The sequence below is a fragment of the Lethenteron reissneri genome, chromosome 16 (genome assembly GCF_015708825.2).
Source record: "Lethenteron reissneri isolate LAM-NWPU_2019-01 chromosome 16, ASM1570882v1, whole genome shotgun sequence".
Classification (NCBI taxonomy): Eukaryota; Metazoa; Chordata; class Hyperoartia; order Petromyzontiformes; family Petromyzontidae; genus Lethenteron; species Lethenteron reissneri.
Window position 1 is genome coordinate 14,595,287 of NC_083794.1, and position 20,376 is coordinate 14,615,662.

Consider the following 20,376-nt stretch of genomic DNA (forward strand, 5'->3'; position numbering starts at 1 on the left):
TTGGTAGTGTGCTGCTATAGACCGCCTAGTGGGAAGGATGTTGAAGCTGCATCTGCACTGAGAGAGCTTCTTGGGGGCCTCCCTAAAGGTGAAATAGTTTTAGTGGGTGATCTAAATTGGAATTGGCTAAACCCGCCGGCCGTGGCCACAAATTTTGCAGATGAATTTAACCTGTTTCAATTAATAAATGTCCCCACAAGACCCAACCTAAAAAATCCGGGACAGTCATCTCTGCTTGACGTCCTATTGACAAATGCCCCTCACAATTTCGCACTGACTGGTGTTCTAGGTAATAACCTTAGTGATCACTCCTTCATTTTTGGGGTGAGATCATCAGCCAGACCCAAAGCCCCCCCTAAATTGGTTGAGAAGCACTCCATGAGACACTTCAGCACTCAGGCATTTACTAATGATGTGCTTCACTCGGATATTGACAAGGTCTGTGATATTCCAAACCTGACTACGGCTTGGGAGACCTTCAGGTACACGTTTCTCCAAATTCTTAACAAACATGCTCCGTTGGTTAAATTTAAAACTAAAGGCAACCGTCCACCATGGCTTGATCCTGTGATTACAAAGCTCATGAAAACTAGGGACAAGGCTTGGGCATGTGCTCAGAAAAGTAATTTGGTCAATGACTGGCTAGAATACAGGATTTTAAGGAATAGATGCGTCAAAAAAATACGGCATGCAAAAAATAACTACTTCTCTTCCACTCTCCTTGAATCTCATGGAAATGCCAGGATTTTCTGGAAAACAATCAAATGTATCGAAAAGGCATCCAAAACAGATCATCTGCCCGTTCAGCTTAACCGAAATGGGGAATATTTTTCAGATCCCCAAAAAATAGTTGACAATTTTAACCTTCATTTTTCTGAAGCTGGTACCCTATTTGATAATGTATTGGGAGTCACCCCTGCTCATGCAAATTCCTACACTCCTGTCCAAACATTAAGCGAATTTAGTTTTCAGCCAATCCACGAAAGTAATGTTCTGAAACAACTGTCCTACCTCAAAGGGTCCTCCTCTACCGGAGCAGATAGTATTCCCGTCTTTGCTCTACTAACTGTTGGTCACCTAATATACAAACCTATAGCCCATATTTTCAACCTGTCCATCAAAGAAGCATCAGTTCCTCTAGAATGGAAACATTCCTATGTTCGTCCACTTCACAAAGGGGGCCCTAAAGATGATCCAAATAACTACCGACCTATCTCAATTTTGTCCCCGTTGATGAAAATTTTTGAAAAATTATTGACCTACCAAATTAACAGTTTCCTGTCCGCCAACAATCTATTACATCTAAAACAATCTGGGTTCAGAAAAAAATACAGCACCACATCTGCTGCATTAGACTCTCTGAATCACATTTACAGTAGCCTTGATAATAAGCAGTACTGCGCCTGTCTTTTTCTTGACTTGTCCAAAGCTTTTGATACAGTAGACCACAACATCCTGCTTAGTAAAATAAGTTGCCTCGGTTTTTCCGAAAACACAGTAAAATGGTTAAAAAATTACCTCTTTTCTCGCACCCAAACTGTATTCACAGATGGTTGGAGGTCAAACAGTGTTAAGATAACAAAAGGGGTTCCACAGGGTTCCATTCTCGGCCCCCTCTTGTTTTCTCTTTATGTAAATGACTTGGGCACTGAACTGGATTATTCCAGGGTAAATCTTTTTGCAGATGACACGGTACTAATTACTGCTGGCCGCTCTCCGGATGACGTGATTGCTAAGCTCCAGAGTGATTTCAACAAACTACAACATCAGCTAGTTGCTCTTAAACTAGTCCTTAATCCTGCCAAAACCAAGGTGCTATGCTTCTCACCAGGACTAAAGCGGGAAGTTATTTTTCCCCAATTACATACCTTAAATAATGATCAAATAGAGCAAATCAAGATCTATAAGTATCTTGGGGTCATCCTGGATTCAAAACTGAATTTTGAAGATCACATTGATTATATTGGGAAAAAGACAAAAATTAAAATTGGTTTTCTATATCGACACAAGCACTGCTTCCCTCCTATGTTCCGTTTGGAATTGATTAAAGCTACCGTACTGCCTCTACTTGATTACTGTGACATTGTGTATAAATCAGCCCCAAGTACTGTACTGAAGAAGCTTGACTCAATGTATCACTCGGCCTTAAGATTTGCATTGAACTGCCCATATAGGACTCACCACTGTGATCTCTACATTGGGTCAAACTTAACATCTCTGAATGTTCGACGGCTTGTGCACCAGATCTTATTTATTCATGATGTACTTGCAAAAAAATCTGCAGATTACCTGCTGGATCTCGTCTCTGTTTCAAAGAACAAATTTGACCTAAGGTCTACACTCATTTACCAGCTTAATATTCCCTATTGCCGTACATATACTGGAGGAAGGGCCTTTGCTATTGATGCCCCCAGGGTCTGGAATGCTGTTGCAAATAAATTGAAACTTGAGTCACTACCTATGAGATCTTCACTCAAAACTGCTTTAGAGGAGTTGTACACCCCTAGCTGCCAGTGCTATTCAGTGACCTAAAATAAAATGTTTCGCTCCGGATGATCGCTACAAAGTATGACCTGTGTTTTGATTTAGTGTGCTGATCTTAAAGGTGCATTGAAAAATTACAATACTCCGATTGATGCTCCTGCTGTTGTGGAGTGACTCATGCAGCCAGCTATGGCTGCAGGGTTTTGGTAGTACATGTTGTTTATGCCATTTATTGTGAAAATTCCGTCAGTTCCTATGATTGCTTTTTCATTGCCTTCATGGCTTTATTTTGGTGATTTCGAAAAGTGTATTAGTTTAGCCATGTTTGTGTTGTTGTAGTACAGAGTTAGACTGATGGCCTTAATCTAAGTTGTCTTGTGGTTGTTGTTGTTGTTTGACTTGCATCCCACTGGGATTTTTGCACACAGCGTTGGTGTACGGTGTTTTTTCTGCAATATTTTTTGCTGTCTTTTCTTGGATTTTCTGTTTGCACTTAGTCACATATTCACTTTAAGATGTTTTTTTGTTCATGTTTTTGTTTTTTGTTTGTTGCGGTTGCACCCGATTCAAGAGCTGAATGGCTCACAGGGCTATACCTAATAAATGAACTTGAACTTGAGTGCCATGTGGTGGTGCGTCTCTTGCAATCTGTCTGCCCACTTCCCGTTGCCTGCCAGCAACGGGGAGTGCTTGTGAATTGAGAAAAGTAAATAAAAGGACCGATTCCACAAGCCGTCTCCAGAGTGTTATTACAAGTCAATCAAAAGGATAAAGATTCAGACATCCAACGGGGGAATGAATGAAGAAAAAAGCATGACACGAATTAAGCAATGAATGAAATGATTGAATTAATCATGAAACGGAACGAATTATTAAATCATTCAACAACAAAGGAACTAATTAATCGTTTAAACCACGAATTAATCCGCGAATGAATGAATGAACAAACGCCTGCACACATTAGTTACCAAAACGCGGACATCTTGGGCGTTAAGACAACGTTCCAAGCAAACCTCCCAGGGAGTTAAAGCAGCAGCAGCAGCATTAATAAAACCATTCAGAGGAATGTGCCCCGGAGTGGCTGCGGTGCACGATGCACGCGCGATCCGGTCAGCCCACACAACCGCACCTGAATAATAATAATTATAATAATAATTATAATACTAATTCTAATGATTCTGCTGCCGTGACTGCGATTGCTGCTACTCACCGCCAGAGCCGTCCCAACAGGACACGGCGAATCGGGGCGAACGCCCCGGGCCCTGCACTTTTGGCAGGGGGGGGGGCGCGCTTTCAATGTCACGGTGTCAGATGTAATACTTCTGGTTTAGTTTGAAGGAGTCGGGAGGGGGGGGGGCACACGGTGGGGTTTGCCCCGAGCACCGTACCTGACTACCGCTGATATAACCCCTCCAACGAAGACACAACAATAAGTCAGAGGTGACGAGTTCCTGCTGCTCAGATGCACCACAACGAGGCGCTGCTTGCTGGTTCATCATCTCCTAGCGAGCGGAAATTCCACATTATCAGGGCGATTTTGATTTTGCCACAAAGTTGTACAGGTGGAGGAGGCTTGGAAAGGCCTTCATCCAGCAGTGGATTGAGCATGGCTGCTGATGACGTTGATCATGATGATGACTCACCTGTGATAGACGGGAGAGGTGGTCTCGGCTGTCCTGGGAAAAGGCATCATCCTCATTCTCGTCGTCCACTCCGTTCTCCTCCTCCTGCAAAGACAAAGATCCCCCGTATAGTCTCTAACAGAGTGTCGGGGCAAGTGCGGTTATCGAGCACGGCACACGATTGGGTTGGTGGCCAGCACATCGCTCGCCCACCTCAGTGCTGATGTTTACACACCGCGCCATTTAAGGCTGAGACGACCTATGGGAGGCCAGGGAACGGTTCAGATATTCGGCACTTTCAACTGGTCGTGAGCCGGAATGCAACTCAGATCGCCGGGTTCGTATGGCGGTGCGCTAACCACTGCACTGCACAAACACGCATCGTCAACGACCTAAGACACGCAACCTCCCAATATTTCACTCAAGGCAGCAGCGGCACCACAGGTTGTGCGCCTTCAAAGGGGACTCTGTGGCAATCGTCAGTTAACGATATTTGAAATGTGACCCTGGCAGGGACAGAAACCGCGTTGGCCTTGGCACGAGTCCCGAGGAGTTCCAATCGGCGTGCATGATTCCGCACGGCAAGTTGCTCACTGGGCGAGACCCAGACCAACCACAAAGTGCTCGGCAGCGCATGGATCGTCGCTGCTCACGTCATTGCGAGAGTTCGCCGGTGTTCTTTGCTTTTTTGAAAATCAAACGAGCGGTGAGCTCACCGCCCGCGCGGACGTGGGCGGACGTGGGAGTTCGCGTGGTGGGGCGAGACGTTAACACTCACCCTCCTCGTGATGGTGAAGGTCTCACACCAGAACCTGACACGCGCACAAAGGGGGAAGGAGGGTGTCACAGTTAATAACCTGGAGCTCTCTCTCTTGATCTCTCTCGCTCGCCCGGTCTCTCGTCGCGTATAATTTCCCCGAGTGGAATTCGAGATACTTTTGTGTGCCCGAGCGAACATTCCCGGCCGTCTGGACGCGTGGGGCCGCACAATGCCGCGGGCCACTGGGAGCCGCGGGCGACTGGGAGCCGCGGGTCTCGGGTTGCCGGCTCTGATGGTTGTGGTTGGCGATGGTGGTGGCGGTGTTAAATTTGTTTTTGGTGGTAACGATGATGGTGGTGGTTTTGGAGGGTTTTTTTGGTGATGATTACTGTGGTCGTGGTGTTGGTGTTGATGGTGATGGCGATTGTTTTGCTGGTGATTCTGATTCTGTGATTATGGTGGTGATGGTGGTGGTGTATATTTTCGTGGTGAGAACTAAGGCGGTGGTAACGTTTCCGTTGGTGATGATTGTGGTGGCGACGGTGGTGTTGTTGATAATGGTGAAGGTGGTGGTTTTGGTGGTCATTATGATGGTGGTGGTGGTAGTGGTGGTCATTTCTGATGTGAGAGTGGTGGCACAGCGGTTAGCGCACCGTACTATGAACCCCGAGTTCAATTCCCGGCCATGAATAGAAGCAGTGACGAGTGAACTCGGAACCGGTCACGCGTTCCATCCTGCTGCACCAACCCGAACTGACCAGCGTGGTGAAGTATGGCCAAATGACGATCACGACTGACGCAGCATGGGGGACAACCTCAGCAGCAGACTGACAAAGGTTTGTATATTGAATACTTACCACTGGAATGTAACCAATGTCAACGATATGTTCTACGTGAGATACTAACATATTACACTCAGGCAATGCTACTACCCGTAATAATAATAACACGTCATTGTTTAAAAAAAATTAAAGTTAAGGACTGCGAGCCAGCTCTTTCGCGAGCTCCACTCGCACCTCCGATGAGCACGGTCGGCGACGCACGGTGCGAAAGAAGTTCAACATACACACACACATACACACACACACATACACACACAGACATACATAGACACACACATACACAACAACAACAACCGCCATTCGCCACTAAGTGGTGGTGACGTCACCACGACGCTTGTGCCAGGCTATGTGCACCTTGAGGCCACGTGAAGTGTCGAACGCCCGCTGGCAGGAGGTCACGGGGCAGACCCAGTTGCTACGGGTCGACTGAGACGACTGGCTGATGCACCACCTGTGCCCCCTACTGTACCAACTTGCAGTGCTTAGCCACCCGGCGCTCCGCTCGTTGTTGTGAGCGTCGCTCCTCCGCCCTCCGTTGTTGTTGGAGGGCGACTACCTCCAACTGCTCAGTAGCGTCCTTCACGAGCCTGCTCCACAGAAGCCGATCTTGACACCGCTGGTACCAGTCATCGGCAAGTCCACTCAGATCCACGTCCTCCTGTACCACATCACTCCATCTCTTCTCTAGCCCGTGTCGCGCCCGTTGTGCCCCCTCGATCCGGCCGAACAAAAGCTGTTTAGGCATGCGGTGGCTGGGCATGCGGGCTACATGACCCAGCCAACGCAGCCTTGCCTGCCGGAGGAGCTCACCGATGGGACTTTGGACCAGATCTTTCAAGGATGTGTGAACTCCTCACGCAATCCAGCCTCGTTAAATCCAGGATGCATTGTAGGCAGGCCAGCCTAAATGTTTCTAACCGGCGAAGATGTTCCATTAGGGAAGTCCACGTTTCACAAGCACGGAGAAGGTAGGGAATGAGTGTAGCCGAGACGACCTGAAGCTTCGTGCGGAGCTACAGACCAGGTAGCTTCCACACAGCGTTACGCAACCGATGAAAAGATAATGCCATTCGACTGATTCGGAGTGAGACCTCTGCTGTTAAACCGGAGCCGGATCGCCGGGTTCATAGCGCAGCGTAGCGCTAACCGCTACACTACCGCTCCCCACACACATACACACACATACACATAGCCAAGTGATGAGAGTTTGGGAGACAGCGTGGATGTCAGTCACGAAAGACGCACGGGCCCAGACTCGCACTGGAATGCTGTCTCCACGCGAGTGGGAGACACACACAGAGATAGTGGGAGTTAGAGCCGGTAGCTTTACACGGGGCTTGGCTCGTGTAGAAGTTATCTCGCTGGTTTCTGCGTCAATAAGATCGTCGAGTAACTCAGTCCGAGCACGAGTTAACGCGCGTTCTTATGAAGAGCCCAGTCCATCACGAACGCGCCACACTGACCACACACACACACAGACACAGAGTGTGCGCTCCTTGTAATGACAGCACCGCACGCTTCAAGGCCGTTGCACAACCGGCTCGGACTCGAGGACGGACCGCGAACATCTCCCTCCGGTCACCCGCATGGGTCGAGAGGTCTCGGGGCCCGTAGACGGGGCTGGCCGCATCGTCGCGCGAGGTTTGCGTGGCCGCGGCTGCGACTCGCTCTGTTCACCCAGCGGTGTAAATGATAACACGAGTCCATCGGCAGGTCGCGCGTGCTGGGGTCAAGTGTGGGTACATCGACGCCTTCCGAGACGCCTGTGGCCATCGGGAAGGAGTAGACCCAAGAACGCTTGAAGAGGGTCTCGACCTCAAGCCGAGGCCCCTTCCGCCAGCAGGGGACGTGAGCACGCACTTGCAGGGCCTGTGCCTTTAGCCTTTTTATGTTTACTTTCATTATTAACAACGCTGCGAGTCTTTGTCACCGATGAAACATCGACTAACAATCACCGTCAGCGATGACATCACCGCTGGGAGTTGGGAGGGGAGAGAGTGGGAGGAGGACGAAGGTCCCTCTCGCACGGGGGAGCAGTGGCAGTGACCTCAGCTCACTGGCATGAGCCCCCCCCCCCGGCCACCGCCTCCCACTCGCCCACACCCCCCCCCCCAGGGTTTAATTGAGACGCACTAGCCCACGGCGATTATTGCGACAGGACGCCAACACGGAGGCACGGGACAGATCCGGTGTTGGCTTTGGGTGTCGCGTTAACAAGGCGACGAATCCATGCGAATGTCTCGCAGAGCAGGGAGACCCTTTGTGTTGGAGAATGGCCCGCGCAAGTGGACCCTCTGATCCGCATCACATTCCCACCCGTCCTGCCACCGAGGGTAATATCCGTCGCACGGCAGTCACACTGAGAGTCGTTTCACCACCACCAGAGCCGGAATTTACCCAAAGTAAACGCAGGACTCACTTTACTGCGATGCGTTTTGTTTTTGTGCAGCCATCAACAGCGGTTAGCGCTAGGAAACCGTGTACCTGAGTTTGATTCGCGGCCGTGGCGAACGTCAATGGAATGGAGAACTCGGAGGAGACCCCCCCACCGCGATTACGAGCGGACACCACTCAGAGCTCTCCAATGACGGGTTCACAACCAAACCCTGTCGTACCGCAGCCGCCTCCCTAACCACCTCGCACGAAGCCGAGCGGAGTATCGCGAATCTCTGCGTGATCCACCAGCCCTCGCCACATCAAGCGATAGACCACAGGCGCCGCGCGCAACCACGCCCTGTGCAGCTGCAGTCACCACCAGCCCTTCAAAACAACCATCATCAGCAAGGGCTCTCGGCAGGTTAAATCGAGGGCCGAAATAAATAAAAAAATGCGTATACTTTGCCAATCATCTCTGTCCGTCTGTCTCTTTTACTCTTTATAGTTGAAGAAGCAACCCACGGAATGCTGTGTTGAATCTCGTTGCCACGACAAAGGTTGGACGTGGAGGTCGCCCCAGGGTGCCAATCGCAGTCGCCTCCTCGTCACGTTTGACGGCCACCGCCACTGCGGGCTCGAGCCGAGTCGCGGCTCCAAATTAAAACCGACAGCCCCCGGATCGTGCGCAGCAAAGAGGCACCCTCGAGCCGATCGACCCTCACATGGGTGTGTGTGTGTACCTGGTCCCTGTGTGTCAACGATAGCACTGGGGAGACAAAGGCGGCCGGGACTTGGTGCTGGCCACCCATCGGCTCGTGTGCCATGCCGGCTTTCATCGGCGTGCGCTCACGGCACTTGCCCCAACAGTCTGGTAAAGGCTATCTGGGGAATTTTGTCTTAGTCTTTTGTTAGGATGCTTTGCGTGTCTGTGTGTATTAATGTGTTTGTTTGTTGGGTGTGATTAAATGTTTGTGTGGGTGTGTGGGGAGCGGTGGCGCCGCGGTTAGCGCACTGTGCTACAAACCCGACAGGCGACCTGAGCTCTACTCCCAACCACGGCTAACATCAGTGGCTCAGAGTGAAACATGAACCGGACCTGAGCTAGACCCTCTTCACCAACCTGCACTGACCAGAGTGGTGAAGTATGGTCAAACGGCCTCCATGACCGATATGGCGTGGGGACGCCATTATCCTGCAGTGGACAGATCGTGGCTAATGTGACGATTCAAATTATTATCACGTGGAGTTTCTAGTACCATTGGTTGTGGGATTGAAAAACGAATTTCTTGAGAGCTGCTTTTTGTGTTTAGGTTGTTGCCCTTCCCCCGCACGGTTGGCAACGTACGGTGCGAAAGAAGTTCAACATACCTACAAGTAGGATGAAGTTTGACTAGCGTGGAAGAGTAGGCCAAATACCCTCTTTCTAGATCTGCCTCTAGTGGAGGCCCTTCATCCAGCAGTGGCTAGAGCAAATTAAATGCAGGGCTGCTCCTTTACCAATACCCCCACCGCCTCGTGGCTGCAGAATGTCTGGTGGTGGTGGAAAAGGAGGAGGGGTGGGCGTGGTGGTGGTGGTGGAAGAGGAGGGGTGGGCGTGGTGGTGGTGTTGGTGGAAGAGGAGGAGGTTGTGGACGAGGGTGTGTGTGAGGACACGCAGAGTTTACCCAATCGCCACTCCTCGCTCCCTCCACATCAACATTCTGATTACTGCAAACATCTTGATGGGTGGGCGGATAAGCCGCACTCCCCCTGCAGTAACACCTATGATAGATTCGTATGGGACACGTGGTCTAGGGACTTCTCGCCCACACCACAGATCCAGGTAGACGCCAGGCTGTGACGTGTGCATTGCGCCGAGGGTACCTGGTGTGATGACGTCAGGGACGGGTGACGCTTCAGACTAACCTGAGCCACAGCATTAACCCGGACATAGCATTACCTCCCCCGCCATAGCATTAACCCGGACATAGCATTACCTCCCCCGCCATAGCATTAACTCAAACAAAGGTGATAAAAGTCTTTGCCGTTGCGGCACCGACATTTTTGGGCCACCTTATTTCCTCCCTGGACGTCGTAAATCATCCTTCAAAAAATTATTCTGAAGCAGAGAATTGCTGCTGGATACAGCCACGGTGGGCAATGTGACGTGTAACACGTTGCTCCATAGCGGTGTGTCGATAGCTACATTGCTACGTGCAAGTCTATCGAGTGGCTACTGCACGTGGTCTCTTGGTGTGGTCTGGTCTGTTGTTGTTTAGCTGCCTTGCCCAAGCTTGCATTTAGTGGCGAAAACTCGGCATGACTTGATCAACTTACTGTGCCACTTGTACTAATGTATCGTATTTATTTGTCAATTGTCTTATTTGTTAATGTTTCGTGGCGTTTTTACCTTTTCTATATATTCACTCTTATCGTTGTTTTTCTTTTGTTTGTTGTTGTGACTCGCTGACCCCCCCCCGCCCTCTGAAAAAAAAGCTTCATAGCTCATCGGATTCCTCCTGCAGCCTAAATAAATATTCTGATTATGATCTCCCTAATACTACTAATAGTAACCCTAGCATTAACTCTCTAATAGTAACCAAAGCGTTAACCCTAGCACAGCATTAACTCTCTAATAGTAACCATAGCGTTAACCCTAGCACAGCATTAACTCTCTAATAGTAACCATAGCATTAACCCTAGCATAGCCTTAACTCTCTAATAGTAACCATAGCATTAACCCTAGCATAGCCTCAATTCTCTAATAGTAACCCTAGCAGTAACCGCAGCATAGCCCTTACCTCCATTTACCTAACACGAGCCTTGGCAATTATCGTCAAGCATGACCAATCCACTGCTGGATGAATACCTCCCATAAGCATCTCTGTCGGTCTTGGGATGCAACAATTCACTCAGCACGTGGACTCGAGCCGATTTCCTCGCTCCGTCTCCTCCCCGATGGCCTGGCGGTACATTCCATCCGCTGCCTGCCACTCAGTCGTTATTGGGCGCCGTGGTGGTGAGATGTTAATTACCTCGCTTTGTATACAGGAGGTCGTGGGTTCCATCCCGAAACTGACACACGTGTGTTTGGAGTTTGCGTGTGTGTGGAGGTTGCGTGCGTCTCTCCCCGTGGTCGCGTGGAATTTTCTGATATACTTTTTCCCACGTGACAAGCCACTTCGTTAAGCTATCATTTGTGGCCAGGTCGCGTCTGAAAAAGGACTGTGTAGTTCAGTGGCGCCTTACCTGGTAAAATAAAAAAAATGCTATTATTTAATTTCTTTTCTTTCTACGTGACTTTACCGAAAGAACCAAAGAGTAATTGCTTCAGTCACGAAAGCTCCAAATCAAGTTTAAAACATAGTTTAGTTTGTTAACCATCGGGCACCATGGCGTTTCCCACACAACACTTCACCTGACAGTCAATAACGCACGCGGTGTCTTTCACCTGGACGGAATGTTCTCTACACACTAGGAGTTGCCGCTCTTTGCCTCCAATTGTAATTCCAAGCGTGCGTCTCTGAATGCGTTACACCGATCACGGTATCAAATCATTGCCTCGCCCTAACCACAGTCTTAACCCTGGCATAGCACGACTTCTTTCTCCCCCTACCCTGACTGTAGTGTTAACGCGAGCATAGTGTTACCTAACACAACAACCATAACCATAGCCATAACCCTAGCACATATCATTCACGTTCTAAGCCCAGCCCTAACCCTAACACTTACTCGAACCCTATCCACAATAACCCTGAGCCTTAACCTTATAACCCCGACCCACAGTCCTAATTGTATTCCCTTGTTCTTACACTCGCCCCCTCACCTCGTGTCTAACCCTAGCAGAGACCACGACTATTGCCCAGACCCCACGAATTGATGTCACCCCTGAAGTCTCAACCCATAATGATTGCGCACCGTGACCACTACCGTGTAAACCATTACCCCCATCCCGTGCGACCCGGGTCCCTGGGGCGTGGGGCGGTGGGTTGTGAGCGCGTGAGACGGAGGGGGGAGGGGGGGCGGTGGGTTGTGAGCACGTGAGACGGAGGGGGGAGGGGGGGGGGCGGTGGGTTGTGAGCGCGTGAGACGGAGGGGGGAGGGGGGGCGGTGGGTTGTGAGCGCGTGAGACGGAGGGGGGTGTAGGGGCGGTGGGTTGTGAGCGCGTGAGACGGAGGGGGGAGGGGGGGCGGTGGGTTGTGAGCGCGTGAGACGGAGGGGGGTGTAGGGGCGGTGGGTTGTGAGCGCGTGAGACGGAGGGGGGAGGGGGGGCGGTGGGTTGTGAGCGCGTGAGACGGAGGGGGGTGTAGGGGCGGTGGGTTGTGAGCGCGTGAGACGGAGGGGGGAGGGGGGGCGGTGGGTTGTGAGCGCGTGAGACGGAGGGGGGAGGGGGGGCGGTGGGTTGTGAGCGCGTGAGACGGAGGGGGGAGGGGGGGCGGTGGGTTGTGAGCGCGTGAGACGGAGGGGGGAGGGGGGGGCGGTGGGTTCCCCCACTTTTCTCACATTCCCCAGGTGTGGCTGTTGAGTGTGGGAGTAAACACAATAATTTAGCCATTCAGGGTCCAATTAGCGCAATTAGGCGCGGGTGACGCCAGGAACGCGTGCAGTCTGTGATCGGCACCCCTCCCCCATCCCCCCTTCGCGTGACGCAAGTGTATGCGTATGCGTGTGTCTGGGTATGCAGCTACATTGGCCTGTTCGCGTAGCCCGCATGCCCAAGCAGCTTCTGTTTGGCCGGAGAGAGGGGGGCTAAACGGGCGCGGCACGGGCTAAAGAAGAGATGGAGTGATGTGGTACAGGAGGACGTGGAGCTGAGTGGACTTGCCGATGACTGGTACCAGCGGTGTCAAGATCGGCCTCAGTGGAGGAGGCTCGTGAAGGACGCTGCTACTGGGCAGTTGGAGGCAGTCGCCCTCCAGCAACAACGGAGGGCGGGGGAGCGACGCCCCACATCTTGCCGGGCGGCTAGAACGCAGCAAGTCGGAAGCACAGACGGCGCATCTCTGACAATGATATCAGTCAGTCACCTGACCACAGGCGGTGCATCTCTGACAATAATATCAGTCAGTCACCCCATGGCACAGGCATCGGTCCCCTGACCACTTGCCAGCAAGCCTTCGACACTTTGCGTGGCCTCAAATTGCACCTAGCGTGACAGGCACTGCGGTGATGTCACCGCCACTTCAGAAGGAGAATGAAAATCTTTATTTAGACTACAGGAGGAATCCGATGAGCTGTGAATCTATTTTTCTTTCACAGATGTTCAGCATGGGCGTGTCAGCAATTAGTGGTGAACGGCAGCTGTTGTTTGTCCTTCTTTGTTACGTCCTTAATAGGCGCTCGCTAACAGCACTGGCTCGTGTGGTCTATTCAGCCAAGCTGTGGATCTTTGAGTCGGTGTTTAATGACCGTAATCAACAACCACCTCCTCTTGACGTGGGCACAATAACAGCTCACACCTGTCAGCTACCGATCAACCACTCGCCTTGATTGATGTGCATTTAATAGATGCACTCTTACTAGTATGGACGTACCAATTAATTCAACGCAGACAGCGTTCATTGCTTAGCGAGTCACGTGGGACGGTGTTTAACAATCATCGGTCGCGCGGAGCGTGGAACGATTAATCGAACTGGGAGTCAATTGTTAAACGCGACGAGACGAAGGGGGGGGGGGGGTGGCGAGTCGCGGGGACTGCGAAACCCCGAGGGGAGACCGAGTGGCGATTCAACGGAGGGTGAATCGAGGACGCCACTCATCACGCTCGATGCCTCCTTGTGCGCATTGCCGACACCCAGCCGGTGTCACACGCGTGAGTTAATATTATTATTGTTATGTGTGTGTGTGAGCCTAGTTAGTGCACGTAGTCTGGCACGAGCGCCTTAGTGACGTTACCGCCACTCTGCGGCGAATGGCGACTGTTGTCGTCATTGTTGTCGTTGTTTGTGTGGTGAGGTCCACCCGCCCTCTCTCGTGCGCTGTGCCGGTCTTCGTAGGTGCTACTCGCGAACAGCATTTGCCCCAATAGTCTGTTAAAAGGCTATACGGGGAATATTTGTCTTTGTACGTGCGCGCGTATGAGTGTGTATACATGCACACGTGTGCGTTCATGCATGCGCGCTCGAACGCATGTGGGTATGTGCGAGCGCGCACGTGGATAGGTACAGGTGTGGGCGCATGTTTGCATGTACGCGTGTTTGCATGTACGCGTGTTTGCATGTACGCGTGTTTGCATGTACGCGTGTTTGTTCGCATGCGAGGCTACGTTGTGGGCAGCTGAGAGTGAGTGAAGTGCAGCAATATCAGTCGTTGTACTGCACTTCTGTGCTCCCACGCCTCACCCTCCACCCGCTTTCACCCAGCTCGTGCTGACCAGCCCGGTGACATCACCACAGCGCCTGTGCCAGGCTATGTGCATCTTGAGGCCAAGGCCCGTTGGCAGGTGGTCACGCAACAGAACCCAGGCGCCGTGGGTGGGCCGACCGACTGAGACGACCGGCAGATTCACCACCTGTGATCAGCACGGTTGGGTACGTACGGCGCTAAAGAAGTTCTACCTACGCACGCGCGCGCCAACTCTCCGCGCCGCCCCTCGACAACGGACGCACGACCGACCGACCCCACCACGCACCTGCCCATGACGCTCTCGGCTTGCTTCGACAGCGCCCGGTCCAGCTCGTCGGCCCGATCGCAGAGGCGCGCCACCCTCGCGGCCACCGCCTCCGCCTCGGCGTCCCGCGCGCTCCGGCGCTCCGCCTCGGCCCGGCGCGCCGCGTCGCGCGCGCCCCGCGCCGCCTCCAGCTCCGACTCGGCGCGGCGCGAGGCCCCCAGCGCCGCGTCGCGGGCCACCTGGGCCCGGCGCGCCGTCTCCCGCAGGATGCGCACCTCGGCGCGCAGCTCCGCCTCGACGGCGCTCGAGCGCGCGGCGTCATTCGTGAGCCGCAGCCGGTCGAGCGCGGCGAGCTGCGTGGTCATCTGGGGGGGAGGGGGCCATGAGGGAGGGGGCCATGGGGGGTGGGGGTCGATTCAGAAGAGGAGCAGGCACGGGGAGCAAGGGGGGAGAGGGATCCGGAAAATGAAAGGGGGGGGGGGGGTGAAGCGTCCAGTCGGGAGGAGCGATGACACGTGTTCAGACTGACTTACTACCGACTTGCTACCGACTTGCTACACGGTAGTCCTACCCCTACCCGATTCGCCCGCCACACGCCAGTACGAGCGCTATCCAAATGGAACAACCAGACACGTAGCACTCTGCCTCGCACTGACCACTGTCCTCACCAAACGGGTAGGTGCCACAACACTCCAACCCGAACTATCCCGGCTAGACGCTACTGCTACGAACCCTAGCCAACTTGGCATGCAGCCCGTCACGACTTCTTAGCCCTATCGCTAACCAGCGAGCCGACCACAAGCCGGTGCTCACCCCAACACTCACCAACTACAGCCCAGACACTCACCCAACTAACTAGCAGTGGACAACTCACCCTGCCCCTAACCAACTTGGCCACGAGCACGAACACTCCCGTGGCCCCTGCCACGTGGTGTTCACATTTCCTACACCTCCCCAAGTGGCCAGGTGAAAAATGATGATAGCGGTGATGATGAAACTCGGTGAGCGAGCGGGAACGAACGTCGCAGGAATGTTGTGTTCACCTACAAAGACGCACAGGTGAACGTACCCCCTCCCCCCTCCTCTCACTGCGGGCATCCTTTAACAGACTGCTGGGGCGAGTGCCGTTAGCGAGAACTTCTTAACTCACGCGCGAAGAAAAACAAAGACAAAGTTTCTCTGTATAGGCTTTAACAGACTTGCGGCAAGTGCTATCCATATGCGCACGAGGGAGCGGTGTGGCTAGCACCCCACGCCCGGCCGCCTTTGTCTCCCCGAGTGGCGATGTTTATACATCGCACCAAGTATTCATTTGAGGCCGAGTCGATCTAGGAGAGGCCGAGGACCGCTTCAGATAATCGTTGACCGTGAGCGAGAATCGAACTCGTGTCGCCCGGGTTAATTGCGCAGGCGCGCTAACCACTGCTCCACCGCTCGCCATAAACACACGGACACACGCGCACACAAACACATAAGAAACACACATGCACTCACACACGCACACACAAGACACCCAAGACACTCCCACATCCGACACTCTCGCTCACACGGACATTTAAACCACGCGAAACTTGCGGGAGCTCTCACCCAGCAACTCACCCAGCAACTCGCCCACCAACTCGCCCACCAACCCGCCCACCAACTCGCTCACCAACTCGCCCACAAACTCGCCCACAAACTCGCCCACAAACTCACCCACCAACTCACCCACCAACCCACCCACCAACCCACCCACCAACCCACCCACCAACTCACCCACAAACTCACCCACAACCTCACCCACCAACCCACCCACCAACTCACCCCCCAACTCACCCACAAACTCACCCACCAACCCACCCACCCACCAACCCACCCACCAAACCACCCACCAACCCAATCACCAACTCACCCACCAACTCACCCACCAACTCACCCCCCAACTCACCACCCAACTCACCCACCAACTCACCCACCAACCCACCCACCAACCCACCCACCAAACCACCCACCAACCCACCCACAAACTCACCCACCAACTCACCCACCAACTCACCCACCAACTCACCCACCAACTCACCCACCAACTCACCCACCAACTCACCCACCAACTCACCCACCAACTCACCCACCAACTCACCCACCAACTCACCCACCAACTCACCCACCAACTCACCCACCAACCCACTCACCAACCCACCCACAAACCCACCCACAAACTCACCCACCAACTCACCCACCCACCAACCCACCCCCCAACCCACCCACCAACTCACCCACCAACTCACCCACCCACTCACTCACCTCCGCGTCTCGAGTTGCGACGACCTCCGCCCCGCGTCGCCCTTCCCGTTCCAGTGCTGCTCGCAACTCGGCAGAGACGCGCTCGCAGCTCCCGCAGCGCTGCGGCGAGGATGGGCGCAGGAGATGATCGGCGAGTGAGGGTGGCCGATGGGGTGGTGGGGGAGATGGAGGAGGCGGGGGGTTGGGGTGAGGGATGGGTGGGTCGAGAGAGAGAGAGGGGGGGTGGGATGTTGGCGCGATAATTATTATTATAGCGCAAAGGCAGGCGACGCGATGACTCGGGCAGAGGCAATTGGCAAATGCGCCGGGTTCGGGCGAGGGCTCGCGCGGTGGAGCTGACCGACGTGAAAGGGGAGAGAGATTGCGTAGCTCGCGTGTGTGTGGGTGGGTGTGTGTGGGTGCAAGTGGAATGTGTGCGTGGTATGTGAGTGTGTGAAAAGTATGACGTGTGGGGTGGAAACGTGTGTGCGGTGAGCACCTATTATCATTCTCAAACAAATTATTTGTGGTCGTGGTGGTGCGCGATTACACACACGCGAGTTAGGACACACGTACACACACCTTTTATGATGACATTGGCGTATAAATAGTTACCTCATACGTCTATAGAAATCGGCTCAAGCTTCCCATAACCACGTGGCTTCCGTGGCCGCCCCCTCTCCTCCGCCCCCTGTGAGAACAGACGCTGTCGATGCAGCGTCTCCCCCCCCCCCCCCTCTCGTCACATCTCCTGACACTTGGCTGCCGTTTCTCCGTTCCTTTTCCATAATTTCCGCATTTTTATTATGATTCCCCATTATTTTTCTTCCCCGTCCCCCTTTATTTTTGACGTGCAATGGTTCTGAACCTGGCGCCCCGTGTACACTTCCCGCCCGGGGCGAACTGACATCGCTCGCGAGTGATATTTGATCCGGTCTTGTGTGCTGCCACTTTGATCGTTTAAATACCTGGCGCGGTGTGTAAACATTAGCGCTGGGGAGACAAAGGGGGTAGGGGTGGTGTTTGCCCCCCCCCTAACCCGTGTGCCATTCTGGCATTAATAGGTGCTCGCTAACAGTACTTGACCCAGCAGATTTATGGAGGCTATACAGGCGAATGTGTCTGTGTTTTGTAAGTGTGCAGTGTGTGTGTGTGTTCTCGGAGGACTATAGCGCCTAAGGGGTTACACTTTCATTATCCTACCGTGTAATGTGTGCGTAGCGATGTGTGGCCGTAACCATGTGTGTGTTTGTTTGTATATATAGGTACCGTGCCTGCCTTCATAGGAGCTCGCTAACAGCACTTGCGCCAAACGTCTGCTAAGGCTATACGGGGGATCTCTATCTTTACTGTATCTTTGCGGAGCGATGGCGCATCAAAATACTTCAACATGAAAGGCGCTTTATAAAGATTATTATTCGCGCACAGCGCCACGAACCCGGCGACTCGAGTTCGATTCCAGCTCACGACCAATATCAGTGGTAAATATTTGAGTCGGTCAGGGGTCTCCCCTTAGGTCGACTTTCTCAAGTGCTGCTGATGCTTGCGACGCATTGCACCAATGGCAGGCGGCACACGATGGGTGCTGTTGGGGTCAGGCTGCGCTGTGCCCGCCTTAATCGGATACTCGCAAACAGCACTTGCCCCAACGGTCTGTTGAAGGCTATACGGGGGACCTTTATCTCTGTGCGTGATCTTATCGCGTGCGCTGTTGCATGCCCCCATTGTGACGAATCCTTTCACGACAATAGTGACGACCCCCCCGCCGTGGGGAAAGAAAGCATTCACATTCCTCCTCGCGTATTCTTAACTCGACTATCGAATTACAGTATTCCGCTCGGCTTCCCGTAAGCTGGGGGCGGGTCACCGGCTCTCGATCCCAGGTGTGCCTCGGTTCGTGTCGGGGTTACAGGCTTCCCTCGCTCTGTATGCGGGCTGCCTTTGCGAGATTTAGCAGAGGTACGACGAACCAATTTCTACCCAACATTCACGATATGCGGTTTGAATTCACTCGTATGTGGTCGAACGTGGGGCAACATTGCGTGTGCTCTGTGTAATGCGCGTGCCGTTTGCGGTCTTCGCTTTAAAGTACGAAACCTCACGCGTCTACCGCATAACGCGGAGAAATGACATCAGCGATCACAAGCTAGGACAGAAGAACTCTCCGTGTCGTTCAGTGGCACATCCAGCCCCCACCTCCCGCCCACCCTCCCCCCTCTCCATTGGTACGGAAGCGAGACAGCCGTCAGCTCCAACCACCGGCCCTCTTAACCCCCCCAAGGTAGCACACAGTGTCCCGCGAGGATCTATCAAGCTCGACGACGTGAGAGCAGTGGAGTGAGCAAGGGCGAGACCTCTAGAGGCACCGCCGTAGGAGGCCGGTCGTACAGGAGGAGGCTCGTGAAGGACGCTGCTCCTGGGCAGTCGGAGGCAGTCGCCCTCCAACAACAAACGGAGGGCGGAGAAGCGACGCAATCATAACAAGCGCTCCCTTGAAACGATTGTACCCCACGTGACAATTTAAGTTGTTTGTACTACGTCGCGTGGTGGACGGTCGCAGCTACACAAAGTTGGCCACATCATTACGTTTCCCAAACCAATAATAATGAATTATGAATCATTACAAAACATGAAACCGATGGTTTTTTTTAAAAACTCAAATTGGATCAGTGTATTTAAAATCAGCGATCTGTGAAATTGTCCAAATATGTATACGAACGCCCAGGAGGCTCATACAGAGATCTGGGAATTGTGCCACATTGCCGTGGTTTGGGGTTTGCGTGCGCGAGATGATAGGTGCTCGCCAACACCACTTCACGAGTGGATGCGCGGGTGTTTAGTTTAGCGTCTCGGCTGATGACGCTCGGTGTAATCTCCAGCGAAACGTCGGACAAAATTGCCCAACGTTCACTCAGGCCTTTTAAACATCACCAATCTCCTCCGGTTTGACTGAATAACCCAGACATCGATGTGGATCACGTTCGTACCACGTGACGTGCCAACTGGACTTGTTTGACTCTCTCGTCGGGTGGTGGAGGGCTCTGGTTAACCAAACCGAGATCACAAATACGACGATCAGAAACCCAAACATAAACTAATTATAAATTGAATTTCTTAATTTCGGTATAAAGTAGAACACGGGAGAGGCGTAGTGAGAGGTGGGGTGGGGGGGCTATTACTGGAGTCCTTCCCCCGCACCTCCGATTATAATGATCACGTTTGGCTACGTACGGTGTGAAAGAAGTTCAACGCACATACATGCAGTCGCGGTGTTAACACCACCCCTCCCCAATCCTCCACCCGCCCTCCACCGTGGGAGGTGCCCTGACGCTTCATCGCCACACTCCAACAAACCCCATCATTACCGACCTGAGACTGCAGGGAGGCGACGGGGAGCAGCTGGTGCTGGTGCTTATGGTTGCCCGCGAGGGCTCCCTGCAG

General features: G+C 53.0%; 1 protein-coding gene across 1 annotated transcript in view; it reads right to left on the bottom strand.

Annotated features, from left to right (window-relative positions):
- LOC133343055 (myosin-14-like) overlaps positions 1-20,376 on the bottom strand; it is a 38,939-nt gene that overhangs the window by 7,182 nt on the left and 11,381 nt on the right. Inside the window, exons 7-10 of the mRNA XM_061552514.1 lie at positions 16,957-17,055; positions 14,695-15,038; positions 4,885-4,918; positions 4,128-4,211 (exon numbers count right to left, since the gene is read on the bottom strand). Coding sequence (XP_061408498.1) covers positions 4,128-4,211; positions 4,885-4,918; positions 14,695-15,038; positions 16,957-17,055 — 561 coding nt within the window. The remainder of the gene's footprint in view (positions 1-4,127; positions 4,212-4,884; positions 4,919-14,694; positions 15,039-16,956; positions 17,056-20,376) is intronic.